Consider the following 22,128-nt stretch of genomic DNA (forward strand, 5'->3'; position numbering starts at 1 on the left):
CTTTCTTTCAGGTACTGCTGAGATAGTTGTGAACGTTGACGATGATGGCGTCATTTCACTCAATTTTGAGTGTTCTAAACTCACGGCGGACTCCAAATTTGTCTGGTCCAAAAACTACAAGGAAATGGAAGAAACTGGATGCATGACATTCGAGACCAAGGGCAACAAGTAAGTTTGCATGCCAGTCAGTTTGTTAACTAATATTTGAAAAGAAAAGCAATTTGTGTAGCTTCCAATTCTGTGAATTGTTTTATTTTTTATTAAATGTTCTTATCATTGGTTTTTGTCTTGTTTTCCAGTAAAAATGTCTACACAGCCTTAAAACAAGATGCATTTTAAACTTTATTAACATTGAGAAGTTTATTTTAAGAGGCTAGTAAGAAAATTGTTCATTTAAATATTAAGATTTGATTTCAGAGAAAATATCCTGATTTATATGTATTTTTCTTACTCCACTGGGGAAATTGTATATTTTTTCTTGTTTTTAGGCATGAATAAAAAATAAATAAAAGTGAAGTTAATGCTTAAAACAAGCAAAAATATATATACATTTATATTTATTTATTTATTTATTATTTTTTATTTTATTTTAGAGTGGATCAGTAATGAGTGAAATTCTTGGGCCATTAAAATTTGTATTTTGTCTTGTTTTTAAGTGTAACTCTAACTAAATTTAGTGAGGCTTATGTAAAAAAAAAAAAAAAAAACAATTGCCAATGTTCCTTCAAGTTAATGTATTTTTTTATGTATTTATGTGTTTATTTTGCTGTGGATCAGTAATAATTGAAATTATCGGGCCAGGGGGGCCTGGGTGGCTCAGCGAGTATTGACGCTGACTACCACCCCTGGAGTCATGAGTTCGAATCCAGGGCGTGCTGAGTGACTCCAGCCAGGTCTCCTAAGCAACCAAATTGGCCCGGTTGCTAGGGAGGGTAGAGTCACATGGGGTAACCTCCTCGTGGTCGCGGATAGTGGTTCTCGCTCTCAATGGGGCGCGTGGTAAGTTGTGCGTGGATCGTGGAGAGTAGCATGAGCCTCCACATGCTGTGAGTCTCCGTGGTTTCATGCACAACAAGCCATGTGATAAGATGTGCAGATTGACGGTCTCAGAAGCGGAGGTAACGGAGACTTGTCCTCCACCACCCGGATTGAGTAACCGCGCCACCATGAGGTGGAAATTGGGCATTCCAAATTGGGAGAAAAAGGGAATAAAAAATATAAAAAATTCTTGGGCCATTTACAAAAACATATTACACTCAAAAAATGTTTTTGCCTCTTTTTAAGATTTACACATTTAAGTTTCATAACAAAATGTAATTGTGCAATGTTTAACAAAATAAAATTAATACAACTTAAAATATTTGTTTTTTTATATTATGTTATTTTATTAAAGATTACTCAATTCAATTACAGTAGAAGTAGACTAGAATGGGTTCATATTTTAGTAACTCTTTATTTTCTCTTTGTAGGTCTAAAGCCATCTTTAACACACCTTCTGAAGATGATCTGGGTATCTACTCTTGTGTCGTAACACACACTGATGGAGTCTCCGCTAGCTACACACTCACTGAGGAAGGTCAGTGTGTCTTTATTTTTCATTTGTGTATGATAGTATTTACCAAGTTAAGGTTCCAGTTGTTGATTAATAGTCGTTGATTCAAATAAATTCACTTTATTTCAGGTCTAAAAGATTTGCTGAAGATCAGCCATGAGCACAAATTCCCCAGTGAGTAAACATCTCGTTACACTCTTTTAAGGTTTTACACTGTCAGCTTTTAAACTTGGGCCACATCCAACTAAACTGTTCTCGTTTGAAAACTCCATTTTCAGTTTCCTAATGTTATTGTTTTCCAAAGTATGTGGTAATGGAGAGCGTTTTCAAAGCACTCTTTTCGGTGGAAGAAAAATGTTGTTCTGGTGTGGATGAGAGGCCGAAAATGAAAATTCTGTAATCATAGACTCCCCTCCGTGTTTTTCTAAAACTATATGACTTTCTTCTGTGGAACACAATACATAATTCTTTCGAAGAATACCCTCTTTTTCCATTTAATGAAAGTAAATGAGGACTGGGGCTGTTATGCTCCAAATAAGCATCATCAAATTGTTATTAAAGTTGTTCATATGACTCGTGCGTTATATTCCAACTCCTCTGAAGTCATATAATAGCTTAGTGTGAGAAAAAGACCAAAATTGAAGTTGTTAATCACTGATAATCTTCCATTCTAGTGAGCTGTTAAATTCTGCCACAGGATGTCTGTGAGTTGAACTCGAGAACCGGATTAGTCCGATTCATGAACAAATCATTCAGATCGGTTTTGTGAACTGGATCAACAAAAAAATGATCTGCTTATAAAACGGATGTCTCTACTTCTCCCATGAACGTGCCAAAGTGAACTAAGGCAGCTGTGAAGATTTCTGTTAATAATGGCTAATTAATAGCTAAAAGAAACTTGTGTAGCTTCTTCTTTTCCTAATCTGTATTTTTGTATCAATTTCCAGTAAAAGTATCTAAACATTCTTACAAAAGATGCATTTAGAAATGTAGCAACATTAAGAAGTTTACTTGAGATGCAAGTATTAATTTTGACGTTAAGATGGGATTTCAGAGAATATATCTTGATTTAAGTTTATTTTCTTACTCTATTGGTAAATATATTATTTGTTCTTGTTTTGAAGCGTGAATCGTACAAAATTTTGTGAGATTTATGCTTTAAAAAACAACAATTTGCTAATTTTCCTCTTTAAGTCCTTTTTATTACATTTATTATCCATTTTAGTTATCCTTAATTATTAACAACTTAAATTTCAGCCTGTTTCTCACACAAAGGTACCATATGACTTCAGAAGATTTTGAATAAAGTGCGCAATTCATTTGGACCAATTTATGATATTTTTATGGTGCTTTTTCTAATCATTTTGAAGCTTTACAGCCCCAGTCCTCATTCACTGCCATTAAATGAAAAAGAGCGACCAGGATAATATTCAAAACTTCACCTTTTGTGTTCCACTGAAGAAAGAAAGTCAAATGGGTATGGAACGACATGGGTGAATTGTTCCTATTCAGTTACTAAAGTCTGTGCTTTCTCCTCTCTAGTTATCCCTCTGAAAACCGAGCTGGCCGTGGAGCTGCTGGAGAAGGGAAGAGTTCGCTTCTGGCTGCAGGCTGAAAAGATCTCTGCTAATGGAAAAGTGGAATACGTGTTCAATGACAATATGATTTCTCAGGGAGAGGTGAGAGCAATACAGCAACACACATGAAGTACTACACTTAGCTTTAATTGAAAACAGTCCTTTCACAGCTCCTGCATTAATGAGTTGTTTTATGTGTGTTGAAGAAATACAAGATGAACTTTGATAAGAATACAGGCATTATTGAGATGTTCATAGAGTCGCTGGGCAAAGAGGACGAAGGAACCTTCACTTTCCAGCTACAGGACGGCAAAGCCACTAACCAGTCCAGTCTAGTGCTAATCGGAGATGGTACACTTAAAAGTCCACACACATGTACATGTATGTCATCTATTCAGTGTGTATTAATGATATTATCTCATTTGTTTCAGTGTTCAAGCAGTTACAGAAGGAATCTGAGTTCCAGAGGAAAGAATGGCACAGGAAACAAGGTAAGAGTTCACTTCGGCTCTGTTCAGAATGCAATAATAGTGTACGGCATATTGTGCAAATACTGTACATACTGCCTACAATTTTTAATAAGTATATTAAATAGTATATAAAACAATATGCAATGATAAATGTTTCTCAGTCACATGGGGTAACCTCGTGGTCGCGATTAGTGGTTCTCGTTCTCAATGGGGCACGTGGTAAGTTGTGCATGGGTTGGGGGAGAGTAGCATGAGCCTCCACATGCTGTGAGTCTCTGCGGTGTCATGCACGACGAGCCACGTGATAAGATGTGTGGATTGACGGTCTCAGAAGCGGAGGCAACTACTTGTCCTCTGCACCCGGATTGAGGTGAGTAACCGTGCCACCACGAGGACCTACTAAGTATTGGGAATTGGGCATTCCAAATTGGGAGATGTAATCATTGATGCAATTTTATTTTTAATATATATATATTATTAATATTTGAAAAACATTTGTCCACCAAATTTATTTCAGGTGGTGTTACCAACATGCAGGTATTCATTTTTTGTCATTTGACAAAAAATATAACAGAGATGACCCCTTTAGACCCTTATGACTGAGTGTAAAGTTTAAAAAAAAATATCAGATATTTTAAAATTTTTATGAAAAGGCACATTTTGTTCCGGTCAAACGGAGTAACCCTTAGAAAACCTTTTAATATTCATCAATCAAAAATGTATTATAGTTGTCAAATATTATTACTTTGAAAAATGTATGATTAAGTTATGCACACTCACTTGTTTTTAAGGAAATTATTTTAACACCTTTTACCTGATGGTTACACCACTTGACATTTTTATTTTTAGAAAATGCTATAAAAAAAAATTCAAAATATTATAAAAACCATCATGGACTCGAGGATTACATTTCTAGGAACGTGTGTTTTAAACTAGATTTTAAAAAGACATGTCATTTTTATAATATTAGACAGCCTTATTTGTCAATGAGCCACTTGTTGTTGGAATATGCATGTGTTGGTGCATTATTTGTGCTGTATATTCACTACAGGTCCACACTTCGTGGAGTATCTTAGCTATGAAGTTACACCTGAGTGTTGTGTACGACTGAAGTGTAAGGTGAGATCTTGCACATAAACATAGAAACTGTGTAGTTCTACATCAATAGCACACTTCTGTTTCTTTATTATAAACATAGATGTGTATTACTCTATTCTTTAGGTTGGTAACATGAAGAAAGACTCTGTTGCTCTGTGGTATAAAGATGGACGAGAAATTAAAGTCAGTGAGAAACTGGATTTCTCTGAAGGAGTGCTGACCTTAGAGATCACCCAGGTGAGAAGGATGTTTAGACACTGTTCCCCCCAGATATTACTCCTTAGATGCACAAAAAAATAGTCAACTGCCTATTTAACAACAACTTATGGTTAGCAAAATATTTAATTAAAGCCCCATGAAATCAAAATTGTAGTTTGTTGCTTTTAGTCCATGTCTGAAAGCTTTAAAGTCATTAATTTGCTAGTGTACTAACTTAAATTACACTTTAAAATTTTTTTTTTTAATTTTTCTTTTTAATAATTTTTCTAACGGGAAAACAGACTAGAAATATTGATGACATCATCTTGCACTCAAGTGCGTATACACATTTTTTTTAATTTTTTTTATTTTTATTTTTTGGCGTAAACTAAAAGATAGTCTTTTGTAAAAAGTTGAGATCTTTGATATTAACCCACCTTAACTTCTAAAAAAAAAAAAAAAAAAAAAAACTGTTCTTGTCAAGCCATGTCATGGTGTCTTTAATTTTTTTTTTTTTTTACATTTGTTGATGATTTTGATTTTTAACTTGACTTGTATTTGACTGTATGTACATTGTTTATGTCATGTATCATAAACAAATTGTTTCCATGTCAACCTTGTAATCATCAATGTGTCCGTGTTTGGGGCACAACAAGTGGTACAGGAAGTCTTCTCTGATTGGCCCGAGAGCCATTGATGGGTGAATGATAATTGTGCATTCTAATGCCACATTGCTTTTCCCCTAACATCACTCAACAAAATGATAATTCTCAATTTAAAGAGACACACATTTATAACAGCATGGATTTACAAATGACCAAAGTTCAGCCATGCAAGTCTACGTAGTGCAAGCTATCTGTTAGCCAATTGGATCGCTCACATGTGACTTGTTAAGCCAATCGGCTCATATGGTCCTGTAATCAGTCTCTCTCTTTGTTCTAACATTTACATTTCTCAGTTTGGCAGATAAGCCAGTTTCACTGCAGTGCACTGCGAGAGTTTTCTCTGAAACCCTCCTCCACCCCAGCTACACATGTCTAGATCTGCTACATATGTCTACATCTGCTACATATGTCTAGATCTGCTACATGGAGATTGTTTGTAATGTCTGTTTGTGCAGCAGCATGTCATACATGCTTGATGCAGCATGTCTTGCTTTTTGTCTAATTGTGCAGCAGCAGCATCATGTCCATATGCTAACTCAGTATGTATATGTTTTTTCTAGCAGTCTTTTAGCAAGTCTTTGTTCTTGCTCTGCTGCAGCAGTGTTAGCAGATGTAGTCCACCAAGACAATATCCTTTCAGTATGTCATACTCACACTAACATGCTAAATCTTTCAGAGAGTTGTCATGACTGAACTGTAGTTTTGTATATGACTTCCCTCTTTAAAACAAGTCCACATGAAACATGTAGTCTTAAATATCCCTGTCCTTTAACTTTGGTTGCATTTACATTTATGCATTTTACAGATGCTTTTATCCAGAGCGACATACATTTTATTAGTCTGTGTGTTCTCTGGGAATCAAACCCATGATCTTAGTGTTGCTAGCACCATGCTTTACCAGTTGTGCTACAGGAATTTTGTCAGCTTGCTCTATATCTAAACTACCGAATGGAACCTGTCTGTCACTCATGCAGTCTCTATGTGTGTGTATCCCAGCGTGTATGGCTATGTCCCAGTTCGCATAATGTTCTACACACTAAAAGTGCAGTATGTACTTCCTTGGTGATGGGTTAAGTGCATACTTTTGAGTATGTATTAAAGGCTAGGATATATTTCCTTTTTCCACGTGTTATTAGCCAACATCTCGCTCACAGAAGTGGGGAAACACTATTGCTTTTTGTATCTGCAATGTTGCTCCCAAAAGATGCTACTCAAACAGTGAAATTTCTAAGTGAAAATGATTAACTGAGATCAAAATTGCAACCAAATAGGCAAAATGTCAGATCATGAAAGCTGCTTTAAATGTAAATGTTCGAATGCAAATAGCCATGCGTGTACCTCTGAGCTGCTGAACACTGTGCTCAGCAACAATGCTTTTACATTTCATGCACTGTCGAATCACGTACATCACCTTTTCAATTATGGGCCGTTTATTGAAAAGTCCCACACATTTAAGAGCTTGACCAATCATCATATGGAGAAAACCAGGCTTTCAGGCGGGAGACAAATATATTGATTGAAAGCCCAATGTCCAATAAGCAATCAGATGCAGATGCAATTAACATCGATCCTTTGCGCCATTGATTTAAATGGTACAGGTATCTGCCATAGACTGTTCTTCAATGGGGATCTATGGGCCGTGCGTCCATTGACTTATGAATATTTACTGTATGAATGAGGAAAAAACTTGGATTATGTTACTTGAATGAACAACACAATAGTGATGTGTGGTATTTGAAGCTTTTATTCGCTAATATATTGAAATGCACGAAGAGTGATATGTAATTTACATAGATTATTTGTACACATATTAAACTTGTCATCGCCACATTTCTTATGAACTCGCTCCCCCAGCAGACCCAAGGTAATTTTTCTCCATAAACAAACATCTTATGGAGTTGTGTTCCTTGCCACAGTTGCCTTTGGCTTGCTCACTGGGGAGCTAAAGACAATCATTTTAAAGGCATGATTTTCCATCATGAAATTTTAGGGGAAGCCATGCTTCCCGTATAGTCTTAAAACAATCTCCACTGATCTCCCGCACAGTTGAGCGCTCTAGTCTTTTAAAGTGCCATGATTTAAAGCGCAGTAATTCTAGTTTTACATACTATTTTGGACTGAGAGTATGCAAGTTGGGACACAATCTATTGTGTTTAATTAATGATTTCATTTTATCACAGGATGAGTGTATAAAGGTGTTTATCTGATTTACAGTTTGATGGCCCAGCAGCAGCACAGGACAACACAGTCTGGAAGAAGCTCAGTCTGGATCAATAATCAATACACATGCAGCCTGTCTGCTTGGAATGATCTGTCTCTCATCTTTTCTCTTTCTGGCTTGGTCTTCTCCTTCTATATCAGTGGAAAACACTTCATTACATATCAGCTTTGCTCACTGTCAATTCTGTTTTGTTTTTTGTTGATTTAGATTTTTGTGATGGCGACTGATTCTTTTCTATCCTGCATTTTTCATTCGGTTTTTGAGACTCTCTCTATCTCTTTCTCTTTGGATTTGTTAGAATTGTTTTTGGTGTCTTTCAGTCTTCCCTAGTTTTCTATTTTTGTTTTGCTTTCATGTGTCTCTGCTTTTTTGCTTTCGTTGGTCTGCCGTGGCCTGCAGCACCCAGCGCAGGGAGAATAGCCTGGCTTTTCAGATGTGTGTTCCTGTAGTGTTAGACTCCGCCTCCTATACTGCCGGTGTTTAAGGATGGGATTCTTCTGATCAGTGAGTGTTTGTTTTATTTGTGAATGGCAGATCTCGAAGAAGGATGCTGGTATTTATGAAGTGGTTTTGAAGGATGACAGAGGCAAAGACTCCTCCACACTCAACCTCACTGACCAAGGTACATGCATTACTATTACAATTGCAAAGATATCGCTCAATACAATTGACAGCTTTATGACAATTCTTTTTGTAATGCTCATGTAATGTAATTCAAAAGAAACCACAACTGTGCCTGTAGTCCAGAGGATTAATGATCTTTAGCCACTAAAAAGGTTAAAATTGTGCACAAAATTGCTTGCTTAAACTTTTCTAAACAATTTTCCCCTAAAGATCTTCCCACTTGTTTTCTTGTTGCCTTTATCGCTAGACCTGCACAAAATCTGCATCCTTAGAATTTTGCAGAATTCGAAATCCCATCATTCTTAAAATTCTACACATTCCATGCCTATTGCATATTAAACATATAATAGAATAGAATAGAATAGAATAATAGAATATTCGCTAATTTGACCATGTGTTTAGCTGCCAATAAGAGTGAAGTAATCTCAGCTCTGTCTACCACATTTTATCATGCTAAAATTAGTTCCACTGAATTCCACAGATTGTCCCCCAAAATCAACACAGAGAGTGTGGGAAAATTATTGCTAAATTCTTCCTTATGTAATATGTCTGTTATTATTATTATTATTATTTGCTTATTTTAAATGTTCTATATTCATTTTATTTTTCTGTCTTCTGTTTTCCAGGATTCAAAGACTTGATGAATCAGGTCTTCAGTGTTATTGGTAAGATTTCCAAAGAAAAATCTCTCTTCGCTGTATAGTTTGTTGAGGCAAAATGCATTTAGACATAGATATACAGTAGTGTACGACAGAGAGTCAAATGTTGCGTCTTCCTGTTTGCCAGCAAACTCCTCGACACCACTGAAGATCCAGAGCACAGAGGAGGGCATTAGACTCTACTCCTTCGTCAGCTACTACAACGATGAACTGCATGTCACCTGGCACCACAAGTAAGAATGTGAAGTGTGTAAAGTGTTTTCCTGCCTTCAAGTTCTGCTGGGAAGGTCCTACTTAAGAGCTGCTGAAAAATTGGCCGGGTTCTTCAGTGTTTATTAAAAATGTGTGTGTGTTTTCATTTTCAGGGAAGCCGCAATTGCCTTTACCGAGCGCATTAAGAGTGGTGTGGTGGGCGAGCAGCTCTGGCTGCAGATTTCTGAGCCCACTGAGAAAGATAAAGGCAAATACGCCATCGAGTTCTTTGATGGTAAAGGAGGTCTGCGCAGAACTGTGGAACTGGCTGGACAAGGTTTGGAACCATATGCTCACACACTCCAACATACAGTATTCACTCTGTTCCAAAACCTAGTGAGCTGCCTCAAAGTCTACTGCCTACATAGGCATCAGCCATTCAAGGGGCCATTCAAACAAAAAGCGTTTTTGCTAGACACAGCTCAGCAGAATAGAATAGAATGCAGGGGTCTGTTTTTAACTTGACACAGTGTCTTTAAAATTCCCCACACATGGTGTGAGATGTTTGAAAAACAGTAGTGGTCAAAGATGTCCATCTAGCACATGGTTATCTAGTTAAACCATTAAAAAACAGCGTAGATGGACACAATAATTTGTCCTGTGTGAACGGCCCCTAAGGCAGCTCCCTAACTGAAATGGAAGCTCATAAGTGACTGATTTGGAACGCTCTACATACAATAGACATAAACTAATTAAACAAAATAAAACCTTATTTGAATAAATAGTGAGTCCAGTCCACCTAACCCTAATTCAAATAAGGTTTATTGTTAGCATGTTGCTAAGCTAACAATGCAATTCTCTTACAAGCATAAAAATAATAGTTGTTTTAATTAAATTGAACTGTTTTTTAGACTTTTCAGTATTGAATTAAATGTATTCATAATCAACATTTCCCTTGACTCTATTTGCCATCTTGGATGCATTTTTCAGATCTCAGAGCTAATGCTAATTGTGACTATAAATCAAACTTTTATCTTTTCAGCATTTGATGATGCATATGCTGAGTTTCAAAGACTCAAGTAAGTACTTTAAGCTGGAACAGTAGATACTATTCACTGGTGTGGCTGAATAAATAAAGTTAATATTGTTTTCTTTTTATTTCATTCCCTCAGGGCTGCAGCCATTGCAGAGAGAAGTGAGTTTATAAATGCAGAAACATGTACACTAATTAATGCTTCACGCTAATGAAGTTGTTTGCAGACAGTATGGGTGTTTTGGATATTTGTAATATTCCTGATTACTCTATTTCTCTCAGATCGTGCCCGTGTGGCAGGTGGCCTGCCTGATGTCGTGACTATTCAAGAGGGAAAGGTAGTGTTCACGATTCTCCACCTTTAGAGAAATTTTATAACTGAGAAATCCTTGATGTAATGCAGTTTTACAACAGGCAAATTTACCCTCAAAAACTGTCAAAAGCATCATTTTCAATTAGAGGTCGACCGATAGTGGATTTTGCAGATAGCGATAACTAAGATGGTGAAAAATGCAGATAACAGATTAATCGTCTTTTTGTTTTTAAATTCGATTGATAGAATGTACAAAAAACAAAAATCTTAGGGTACGTTTACACAACAACGATGTACTAAAAACGGAAAAGATTTTCCTTTCCGTTTTTGAAAAGTTTCGCGTACAGACGACAACGTTGTCAAAAGGATCCCCGTTCACACGGATCTGCGAAAACGACTAAAAACGCTGCATTATGCCAGGCCAGTAGTTGGCGATGTCACTTTGTAAAAAAACACTACGCGCCTGCACACATAAGCATTCATCCACAGAGCGGTGAAAACAAACAATGAAGATGGCGAAAGCATCGAGCAATTTTGTCTGGACAGACGATGAGGTTGCTTTATTACTACAATTACTTTGCTGGAGAAGCATCAATAAACTCAAAATCTTGAGCAGCACAAACACAGTCCTGTAGTCCGCCATTGTAGTTTTGAATGTCTCGTGCGTTGTTTTGAAGTACTGGTGCGCATGCCTATAGACTGAACTCTCAAGATTATTCAATAAACTCTGCTCATTTTTACCATCACTTCATCTCCTGCCTTCTTCTGTATTCCCCCTGCTGACTCTTGGGCTGGTGGGAGAGTAAGTTAACATAAGCTGTTGATGTTGACTGGTTTTGGATATCAGACAGAACTCTGAAATATGGATATCTTCTGACGTAGAAAGAGGTCTTGTGTACACTGGATCTAACGTGCATTTTTACTGCCTCATATTTTCATATTCTAAGCATATCATTGAATACTGTACATGGCATCACATCTCTGTCTATAGGCTTTATACATAAGCGGTGTGTGAATGAATTGCAGGGTAAAGGTACATCAAATAAAAGTAAATAAATAAATAACATTTAAAATACAAATAAATGTTTCCCATCTGAATCCACACATTAATTTCAAGATTTTCAAATTGCAGGTTCTGCCTACTGTACAATGTTCACACTCCATACAAAACACTCCAAATGAATAAATTGTTGATTATTGTTATTTGCACAGACACCAGTATTCATATAGATAATTATACATCTCAAATTGATGCCTATCAATCCATCATTCTTTATATAACACATAGTACATGTGCGCATGACGTCATCATTTTCACAAATTCGTGTTTTTGTATGTTTATACGGAGATGATAACGGCATCGTTTTCAAAAATGTGCACTTTGAAACCCGTTTTCAAAAGTTTGCATTTTCAGGCCCCAAAACGCCGTTGTCGTGTAAACGAACAGCCAAAACGCATACAAAGTTTTCCGTTTTTAGTTGAAAACGTTGTCGTTTTAATCTTTCCTTACTATGACGGGCATAGACACCGAGGCTACAGTAGTCCAGAATGAATAAAATATCAGATGCAGTTTATTGTTCAACCCAAATCCCAATAATTTGGTTCATAATGTTGGTGCTTTTAACTGTAAACAAGCCCAAAACATACAAGGGGCTTTTATTTTGAAATATCGAGACTTGGCTCTGTTACAAGGCTCGCAATGAATTATAGCCAATATATTCACCAGATGAAGAGTTATATATATATATATATATATATATATATATATATATGTATGTATGTATGTATGTATCTTTGTTTTCCATACATTACCATCTGTTTCCTTCTTTCTAACAGTCCTTGAACCTGACCTGCGATATCTGGGGTGACCCCATGCCAGAGGTCACCTGGTTGAAGAACGAGCGCGAGATGGTTTCAGATGATCACTACATACTCAAGTTTGAGTCGGGCAAGTTCGCCAGTTTCACCATCACCAGTGTCAACACGGCCGACTCGGGCAAGTACAGCATTCTGGTGAAGAACAAGTACGGCACGGAGAGCGGCGATTTCACCGTAAGTGTCTTCATCCCAGATGAGGAGCACGGCAAGAAAAAAAAATAAATAATAAATAAATAAATAAAAAAACAGAAACATTATGATATGTCATTAATGTGTAAAAAAAGTCAATAAAACGTATCAAAAACTGTATTTTGAAAGATTTAGATCAATGTGGTGTTGACAGTACAGCCCCTGTATTAATTTGCATTTAATATCTGAAGGTATATTTTTGGTGGAGCGTAAGAAAATCGTGCTAGTATCTTGGTTGTAGATGAAATATGAAAAATGTTGGTCCAAGCTTTAATCTGCCACCCGCAATGTCAAAAAAATTGCCCTAAAATCAGTCATTATTGTTATAAGTAATTAGTTTTAAAGGAATAATTCAGGTTCAAAAACAAATTAAGCTCAATCGAGCATTTGTGGAATAATGTTGATTTCAACCAAAAATAATTTCAACTCGTCCCTCGTTTATCTAAAAAGATCGTGGTTACAGTAAGACATTTACAATGGAAGTGAATGGAGCCAGCCCATAAACACAAACAAAACACTGTTTCAAAAGTATAGCCAGGAGACAATTATATGTGATAACATGATTTTAGTGTCATAAAATCACTTACATTTTTAAATGATCTAACTTAAAGGTGCACTCAGTAATTCTTTCCCATTTAAAAAAGTTTTACTCCTAAATGAATTGGAATTTTGAAACATATGTATAAAATCATGACCACTCACATGAGAGGAGGACTCGGTATCATTATAAAGTTTTATTCTGCATGAGGCAGGGGCGCCCTCATGGGGGCTGCCATTTTAGAATCACATGACCAGCTGAATACTACTCGCGCAATCTCAGGAACCGTCTTGTTATTGGACACTTTCATTCTTGGATTAAATGAATCATGGCTGATTGTGAATAGTGAATTTCTACAATGGCATCTGTAACTGAAAACTGTTGATTTTGAATGATGCTGCATCCACACCACTAGGTGTCACTGTAAGTCCAAGATGACACGAGCAAAAAGTTACTTAGTGCACCTTATTACAACTTACATAGTAATAATGGTAAACCCAACAAGCAATTTTATCACACTAAAATCTTTTAAACATGTATAATGTTTACCCCTTGTGGCTATACTTTTGAAACAGCCCCATTCACTTCCATTGTAAGTGCCTTACTGTAAATGCAATAAAAAAAATAAAAAAAATAAAATAAAAAAAATGAGAGACGAGTCGAAATTATTTTCTGTGGTAATCAACATTATGCCACAAACGTTGTCAATTGAGCTGAACTTGAAATGAACCCAGAACATTCCTTTAAATAAGTACTCAAGTTGCATTAGTAACTTGATTAGTTTGCCAACAATGTTAGTAAAAAAAAAAATGTAAACCCCAGAGTAGAGATGGTTGTACTGTAGTTTTAACTCCAGGTTATATTTTGAGTGGCTTTTCTTGTGTTGTAGTTTTAATGAAGAAACAGATGCACTGTGTTGTGCATGAAAGTTTAACTGTTTTGAATTGAGGGAAAAAGTCCATTTCAATATTGTTTATCATTATTCGGTCCAGAAAAAGAAGGCTTAGATCCTGGGTGGGACACATTCCCTATGATTTTACATCAAATTGTCAATGTTACAATTAATATTGTAAAGAAAACTTCTTGTTTGTTGTCCCCCAATTTGTCTGTGACAGTGGTTCTCAAGTGGTTTTGTTTCAGGACATTGATTTTACATTGGACAGCAAGGCGCCCCAATACAGTACCAAATGTAATCCATTTTTTGATGTGGTCTGGGAGATATTTTCTTTTACCTTGCATAGTTTTGTTCATGGTTTTTGAGGATGAGGGCATGTCACACAACCTATCCATGTTGGCATGGGAAGAGTTGATTAGCCTATTTATTTTGCTATTTAGCTATGCATGGTTATACGATTAGTTGCACTTTATTATTTGCATTTAGCATTATATTTTCCTGCTTTCTGTGACCCATTTTTGTGTCATGACCCACCAATTTAGAACCACTGATCGGTGACGCTTCACGTTCCTAATAAATCACAGCACGTTTATAACTGTATCACGTCCTTGCAAGGAACTTTGTGATCACATCTTGGTGCAGTTATGACTTTACTTCCTGTCCTGTTTAATGACTTCCTCTGTTATTTCCAATAAATGGAGTACATGTTCCTTCACCTCTCCCTCTCTTTCTATGTGATTCCAGTGTGTGTGTTGTTGTGGTCTACTTTCCCTTTTCATGTTTTTCTCACTTCTACACTGTCCTTCCACATATCCCTCTGTCCTGAATCCTGTACCTGAGACTGATGATGTTTTCCCCTCACCTGAACACCTGGAACAGCCTGAATGCCATCACTGACTTCACCCTCAACTTCACTCCTGAAACAGAATTCACAAATTTTGTTGTTTCATAACCTAATCAAAATGAATCAAATTAAGAGATTTTAACATGTCTTTATAAATCAAAATGTACAAAACTATATGTATTAAACTATAATTATGCTCAGTTTAAAAACATTCACGTTGTTAAATAATCTTTTATAAAGTACTTTATTGAGAGCTTATATAGCCTCTCGATACATGATAACAGACAATTCAATTAGCTGTGAACTAAAAGGTTTTCAGTTGAAAATGCATTGATTGTGTTATACATTTCCTCTCATCCACACACAAACAGTGTTTTCCTCCACTGAAAACTGAGGCCAAATCCACACTAATCTGTTTTTACTTAAAAACTCTGTTTTCGGGGGGGCCTGGGTAGCTCAGTGGTAAAGACACTGGCTACCACCCCTGGAGTTCGCTAGCTCGAATCCCAGGGCGTGCTGAGTGACTCCAGCCAGGTCTCCTAAGCAACCAAATTGGCCCGGTTGCTAGGGAGGGTAGAGTCACATGGGGTAACCTCCTTGTGATCACTATAATGTGGTTCGTTCTCAGTGGGGCGCATGACAAGTTGAGCGTGGTTGCCGCCGTGGATGGTGTGAAGCCTCCACACGTGCTATGTCTCCATGGCAACACACTCAACAAGCCACATGATGAGATGCGCGGGTTGACAGTGAGCAGCAGAGGCAACTGGGATTCATCCTCCGCCACCCGGACTGAGGTGAATCACTACGTGACTACGAGGACTTAAAAGCACATTGGGAATTGGCCATTCCAAATTGGGAGAAAAAGGGGAAAAATCCACACACACACACACACACAAAAAAACCCTCTGTTTTCAGGTTTTGAATGTCATTGTTTTCTAAGGATTGTGGAACTAGAGGGCATTTTCAAAAGTCTCTGTTTTCAGTGGAGGAAAATGCAATTCCAGTATGGATAAGAGGCGTAAACACAGTAAAATCAATGCGTTGTGTGGACGTTGCCTGAAAACACTCTCTTACCACACTTAAGAACTGCATACTTTGGATACGATAACATTAGGAAACCGAAAATGTATTTGTGTGGACGTGGCCTAAAACATTTTAAAATAGCAATTCTACATTTTATAAAAATCATGTCATTCACTGTAAGTAGGAATGCACGATATATATCGACAATGGTGTGCATCAGTCTAAAGGCCTCGATATACTTCCTACGAAAAACGGGTGTGACATCATTTAGAACAAAATCTGGCCAAAGAGAAGGTGTTTTTGCATTTGTTTCGGTGGTTCGTAACAGCTCGCTGGGGAAAAATTCTTACCAGCTGCTAAACACGTTGTTACTGCCATTGGTCCACATCATTGGTAGGTGTGATCTGGAGCTCCACCTACATTGAGGCGATGGCTAATTTTGTTTATGTTGTTCAGTCAGAGTCAAAATAAGTAAACATGAACACATCCATATGCAGAGTTGTTAGCGAGCTGGTGCAAATGTACCTACATCTGTAGGATCGTTCGCTTTGAGACATTTTCCAAGGCCATGTAATTTTTTTTTTACTACTAAAGGACTCAAAATCATCTCAAATACTCTCAAGTGCCCATTCACTCATGTGCCATCTGCAGCAATAGCCATTCACACATCTGTCTAAGTAAGATATGCCTCTATAATGATTGTTTTATCTTTGTTCTGCACATTAACTCTTTTATACACTCATCTTTGTAATGGTATCAGTGTCATAATAAATTACAATGACAGAGTGTAACCGGTGCATATTATGGCCGTGTGTAGCATGTTAGCGCATTAGCGTCATGAATTCATAATGTAAAAATGTTCTACTACATATATATTACTTTAAGTCATCATCGAGTGGTTAAAACAGCTTCTTTTACTGACCTCATGTGAATTCTACGCAGAATGAGGCATTGATGACACATTTTTAAGGTTTTACATGTAGCGTCCTCATATTTAAATGTGTGGTGGGTGTCTGAAGGTTTGTAAACAGCATACCGTTGCTCGGCAGTTTAGAACTTCTTTTTATCCCTGAACGAAGAATGAAGAAGAACTTCTACGGAAGTATATCGAGGCCTTAATTGGGCCAAAATGGAAAACAGATAATATCAGTTGACCCCATATTATCTGACAGATTACAGATTACATGTCAACAGATTATATTTCATCTAGATTACATAATCAGATTACAAAAACCAATAACTTGTAATTAGATTAAATTAGATTTAAAAATACTCAACAGATTACAGTTACTTTTTATGGATTACATGATTACATATTAATCAGGCAATTGCTGTAAATTATTTATAATTTATAGATCCCACAATTATATATATATATATATATATATATATATTTAAAATTGTTCATTCTGTATCACCCTACTGGTGATATACTGTACATTAGACCATGCCTTCTCATGACACATAATGACCTTCACTAATTATTGATTTTGAAAGTCTGAAAAAAAAAAAAAAGAAAAAAAATTATGGAAGACAATAGTAAAAAAAAGTCCTCTTTTAAATAAGAAAATTTCACACCGTCTTTTTCTGCCATCATGGCTAAGAAAAATGTGTTTTTGTGTTTCATGAATCTTTAAGCGCCTTTTGTTATTTTACTCAGTATCAGACAAATAGAGAGTACAACACAAATCACATCAATTCTCATATTTTGATTCATTATATTTTCTTCATTCATATTATTCATTCAAGTTTTCTGAACTGCATTTAAGCAACATTGTGTCAAAATAGTCGAGATTATCCTACTCAAATGCACATGACATCACATAAACAAGAGTTAGGTCAAAGGAAATCTGAAAGTAATCCAAAAATAATCATATTGGAATACCAAAAAATTTAATCCAAGAGATTACGTTACTGATTGCAATTTTTATGTAATTTGTAACCAGTACCAGATTACAATTAAAACGTAATCTACCCAGCACTGTTTATTATTATTTATTATTATTTTTTTAATCAAATTGTATAGGTGCCTATGCCAGGTCTCAAAAGTACTTAACTGTTATTCATCCTCATTTTCTACTGAACATTCTGATATTTTGGTGTCTGATGACATTTGAAGCATTTAAAATACTAGACTGGCGTTTTAGTATAAATTTAAATGAATAGGCCAAAATGTGTCAAACTCATGAGCATTTGGAAAAAGAGTCATTGTCGGTTCATATTGCAAATGATCTCACACTAACGGTTAATTATTGTTGCCCTGTATTGAGTATTACATATTAACATATTATTTAATCAACAATGGATACAATTCTGAAGTGTGATTCATTGACACATTTTCAAACATACACAGTATGTGTAGTTTTGCACAAATTCTATCCATTTTTTAAAGTATATGCATTTATGTGTTGACATGTATGGACAGTGACATCTCTGAGATAAGAATACATGATCAGTTTATATTATACCAGAAGAGTCGACCTCAGTGGGCAGTGAAGATCTGGTTATAAATACAAAAAGAGTCAAGGTTCATTTGAGAACTGGATCGGTGTAATCTGTGTAATCTGTGCCTCTTGTCCTGACTAGTTGAAAGTGACGGAAAGCATGGGTGATTTTGGTGTGATTTCATACCTCGCTGATGTGGATGGAAACGTGACTGTTGGACCTTCGACTCCTGCATCCACCTGTCATTCAGCAAAACAAGCCCCTCCTACCCCAACTCCACCAAAACCAAAATCAGCTACCCCAATCCCCAAAAATCAAACTCCAATTACTCCAACTCCTTCAACCCCAGTTACTCCAAATCCACCAACACCAATTTCCATGACCCCGATCCCCAAAAATCCAAGCCCAGTTACTCCAAATCCACCAACACCAACCTCAGTGACCCCGATCCCCCAAAATCCAACCCCAGTTACTCCAAATCCACCAACACCAACCTCAATGACCCCAGTCGCCCAAAATCGAACCCCGGTTACTTCAAATCCACCAACTTCAATGACCCCGATCCCCCAAAATCCAACCCCAGTTACCCTGACACCCGAAAGTCAAACCCCAGCTACAATCCCAACTGCACCCACCCCTCAGCCCTCCACTCCCACACCAGATAAGAAATCCAAAAATGAGGCAAAAGATGATAAAGGGAAGGCAACAATGCAGAAAGGTAAGGAAAGGTGCAGAAAATCACAGATTTTTTTGTTTGTGACGTGAGTGAATGATGGAGCAGATGTGATTTACAAGCCTTGTTTCATGCAGACTCTGTAAATCTGAATCAACCTGCTGAAGAGGGAGAGGCAGTTGAAGCTGCTACAACAGAAGCCACACCCAGTGTCACATCTATATCAGATCCGGCACCAGAGCCCAACCCAGAGGAATCGACATCAGTTCCAGAAACTGCAAACGAGGAATGAGAGAGTCTGACAAAGAAAGATATTTAGAAATGCTTGAGAACATATAATATTGGCTATAGGCGCTTGTGCTATCTATCTTTAAATTAACACCACTTTATTTTATTATCTTATGCAATGACATTCACTTATTTTTATGTGTCTTACTTGTTTAAATAATTTTTGGGGACACTGTAGTTTAACTAAACATGTATTCATGTTTTAAAATTAGGTATAGGGATTTGAACCATGTTTGTAATATTTAGAAATTAGAAGGTGCTGTAAGTGATAAACAGGCCCCTCATTCCAAACCTGCTCTCTAGGAGGCCATTCAGAGATGGAGCATGAGAGCATCTTAATATCACAAGTAAAAAAACAAATAAAGTAAAAATGCAATTTGATTTCTACAAACCTGAATGTTTCACTGTCCTTGTAGATACAGTCTATAATGTCAAAAGCAATGGTAGAAAAATAGCGTTGTCACACAAACTGACTGCTGTCAAACTGGCGCTCTCAGCTTCATGCTGCCCATAAATGGGCTGCCCTGTGAATGCACAGAAGCCAGAGGTTATTTAGCAGAGATGGGTCACTTCGTTAAAATTAATGAGAGAAATTGGAATGGTCAACTGATGTAGAAAGGAAGTCCCGTCCTGCACGTAAAAGAGCCGATCACCTTTTAGATGCAGACATTGTCTGTCAATCAACTCAAGAACGCGCATGCGCATTAGCTATACAAGCTGGGAAAATTTTGGTAAAAAAGCACAATTAATGATACCAGTGTTGTCAGATTTTACTGCTGATTTGAAATATGTTCTTTGATCGTAATCTTGACTAACCCTTTAGTAGATTTTGGTCTTTCCCCATTCAAGTAGATAGGAGCTGCACTTGTATGCCACTTATTTACATAGAAAATAACTGCCCAAGAGCATCCAAAGATGGCCGCCGAGTGACCTGACTTGCTAAAAAGACATTGCAGAAGTGCTTCAAAGTCTTCTGATTAGCAGTAACCGCCTGCTGCACGCATGCAATTTGTTTCCACTGTGCTTCGTGGAGGTTTCAGCTGTTTCAAACAGGTTTGATATTTCATGGCACCCATTTCAGTGATATCTGACAGATACCTGGAGTGGGGACATTTTCATATTATTTACAGCATCTTTAAAATGGTTGTTTTTGTTGTAATTGTGGAGTGTTTTCTGTGTGGTGTGTTCCACGGAAGGCTTGGTACTTACCTGTAATAAATGATGTGACCTAAATAAAGCAGTTCACTCTCTCACTCAATCACAGACAGCTTGACTAGGACAAGTATGTTTCTTTATCATGCGTTCAGCCAGGCATATTATTTAAATAAAAAAAAAATAAAAAAACTCAGAAATCCTGATGGAATTCACACACACTGAATGAAGGTGCTCAAAGCGATTGACACACACCCTCTCTCCAAAACACTGCCCTCCATAGACATGTGCACTTTCACCCTATCCTAATACCCACACTTGTGGTCGTCACAGTGAGGGCAGTCTGTCTCCACGAGAACTGACTCTGCATGGTTGCGGCCCAAACAGCCAATGCAGCTCTCGTGCTGATCTGATGGCGGGATGTGCCTCTCGCACAAGGAACACATACGGAACGACATCTTTAAAAAGATGTGAACTAATATATATATATACTACAATACATTTTAGAATAATAGTAAAGTCATCAAAACTATGGAATAACATAAATGGAACTATGGGAATTATGTTGTGACTAAACAAAATCCAAAATAATGTGTTATATTTTAGCATCTTCAAAGTACTCACCCTTTGTCTAGAATTTGCAGAAATGTACTCGACATTTTCTCAACCAACTTCTTGAGGTATCACCCTGGGATGCTTTTTAAACAGTATTGAAGGAGTTCCCATCTATGTTGAGCACTTATTGGCTGCTTTTCTTTATTATTTGGTCCAAGTCAACAATTTCAAAATCTTTTTTTTTTTAAATTACATTTTAGTTTTGTAATGAAATAAATTAATATGGTGGCACAATTATATTTTTGTCTGCAAAACTAATTTCAAACATTTAAGCATACGCCTTCAGATCAAATGATTTTTAAGATCATGAGAAACATTTCAGTCAAGTGTTTCAAAACTTTTGACCGGTAGTGTGTGTATATATATATATATATATATATATATATATATATATATATATATATATATATATATATATATATATATATATACACACACAATATAACAATATACAATTGCTTATAAGGATACACAACTCCTGCCGAAGCGCTGCGGGGAATCAGGATGCTGAAGCGGCCCGTTCACCAGCAAAGTTTCAAGCAGCAAGGCTGAGTGATGTTCGCCGGATCATTGCAGAGGAGTGGAGAGTCTTCTCGTTGCTGTGAAAATCCCGCCTGCTGACTCCTGTAGTCAATGGTGAAGCAGTAGAGGGCTTCTAGACGAGAGATGAATCGCTGTCTTGAAGGAAGAAAATTCGGAGGAATGGTGTTTGGGCACCTGCTTTTATAGCGGACACCATCAAACATCATAGCCAATATTAGAATATTGGCATTATTGTAGAGAGGTTTCAACTAGGTTGTGTGGAAGGACACTCCCCATATGCGTTAGCAGAACGCAATGTCAAGTGTACTGAGTCGTAAGGGAACAGACTCGGGTGTGAGTGATCGTTCACTGAGTGTCTAGCCATAGAGACAGGTGCATTATAAACAGATCATCTACACATGAGCCCTAATATCAACCACACAGGTAGGCAACACTTTTCATAA

The 22,128-nt window shown here is 36.9% G+C and overlaps 1 protein-coding gene across 8 annotated transcripts in view; it reads left to right on the forward strand.

Moving 5' to 3' along the window:
* Positions 1-20,633, forward strand: part of LOC127423414 (M-protein, striated muscle-like) — an 84,077-nt gene extending 63,444 nt beyond the window's left edge. For 7 of the 8 annotated variants that reach the window (XM_051668205.1, XM_051667888.1, XM_051667801.1 and 4 more), the window contains 18 exons: positions 12-168; positions 1,470-1,576; positions 1,682-1,726; positions 3,095-3,231; positions 3,336-3,480; positions 3,561-3,620; positions 4,651-4,718; positions 4,821-4,934; positions 8,316-8,403; positions 9,032-9,070; positions 9,192-9,297; positions 9,430-9,593; positions 10,299-10,335; positions 10,429-10,451; positions 10,572-10,627; positions 12,439-12,654; positions 18,556-19,132; positions 19,225-20,633. In XM_051668205.1, coding sequence (XP_051524165.1) covers positions 12-168; positions 1,470-1,576; positions 1,682-1,726; positions 3,095-3,231; positions 3,336-3,480; positions 3,561-3,620; positions 4,651-4,718; positions 4,821-4,934; positions 8,316-8,403; positions 9,032-9,070; positions 9,192-9,297; positions 9,430-9,593; positions 10,299-10,335; positions 10,429-10,451; positions 10,572-10,627; positions 12,439-12,654; positions 18,556-19,132; positions 19,225-19,379 — 2,294 coding nt within the window. In that variant the 3' untranslated portion in view covers positions 19,380-20,633. Of the gene's footprint in view, positions 1-11; positions 169-1,469; positions 1,577-1,681; positions 1,727-3,094; positions 3,232-3,335; positions 3,481-3,560; positions 3,621-4,650; positions 4,719-4,820; positions 4,935-8,315; positions 8,404-9,031; positions 9,071-9,191; positions 9,298-9,429; positions 9,594-10,298; positions 10,336-10,428; positions 10,452-10,571; positions 10,628-12,438; positions 12,790-18,555; positions 19,133-19,224 lie in introns of those variants that run through there. The other variant, XM_051668293.1, reaches the window with a different exon arrangement.
* The last annotated feature ends 1,495 nt before the right edge of the window (positions 20,634-22,128 follow it).

The sequence above is a fragment of the Myxocyprinus asiaticus genome, chromosome 1, assembly GCF_019703515.2.
Source record: "Myxocyprinus asiaticus isolate MX2 ecotype Aquarium Trade chromosome 1, UBuf_Myxa_2, whole genome shotgun sequence".
Taxonomy (NCBI): Eukaryota; Metazoa; Chordata; class Actinopteri; order Cypriniformes; family Catostomidae; genus Myxocyprinus; species Myxocyprinus asiaticus.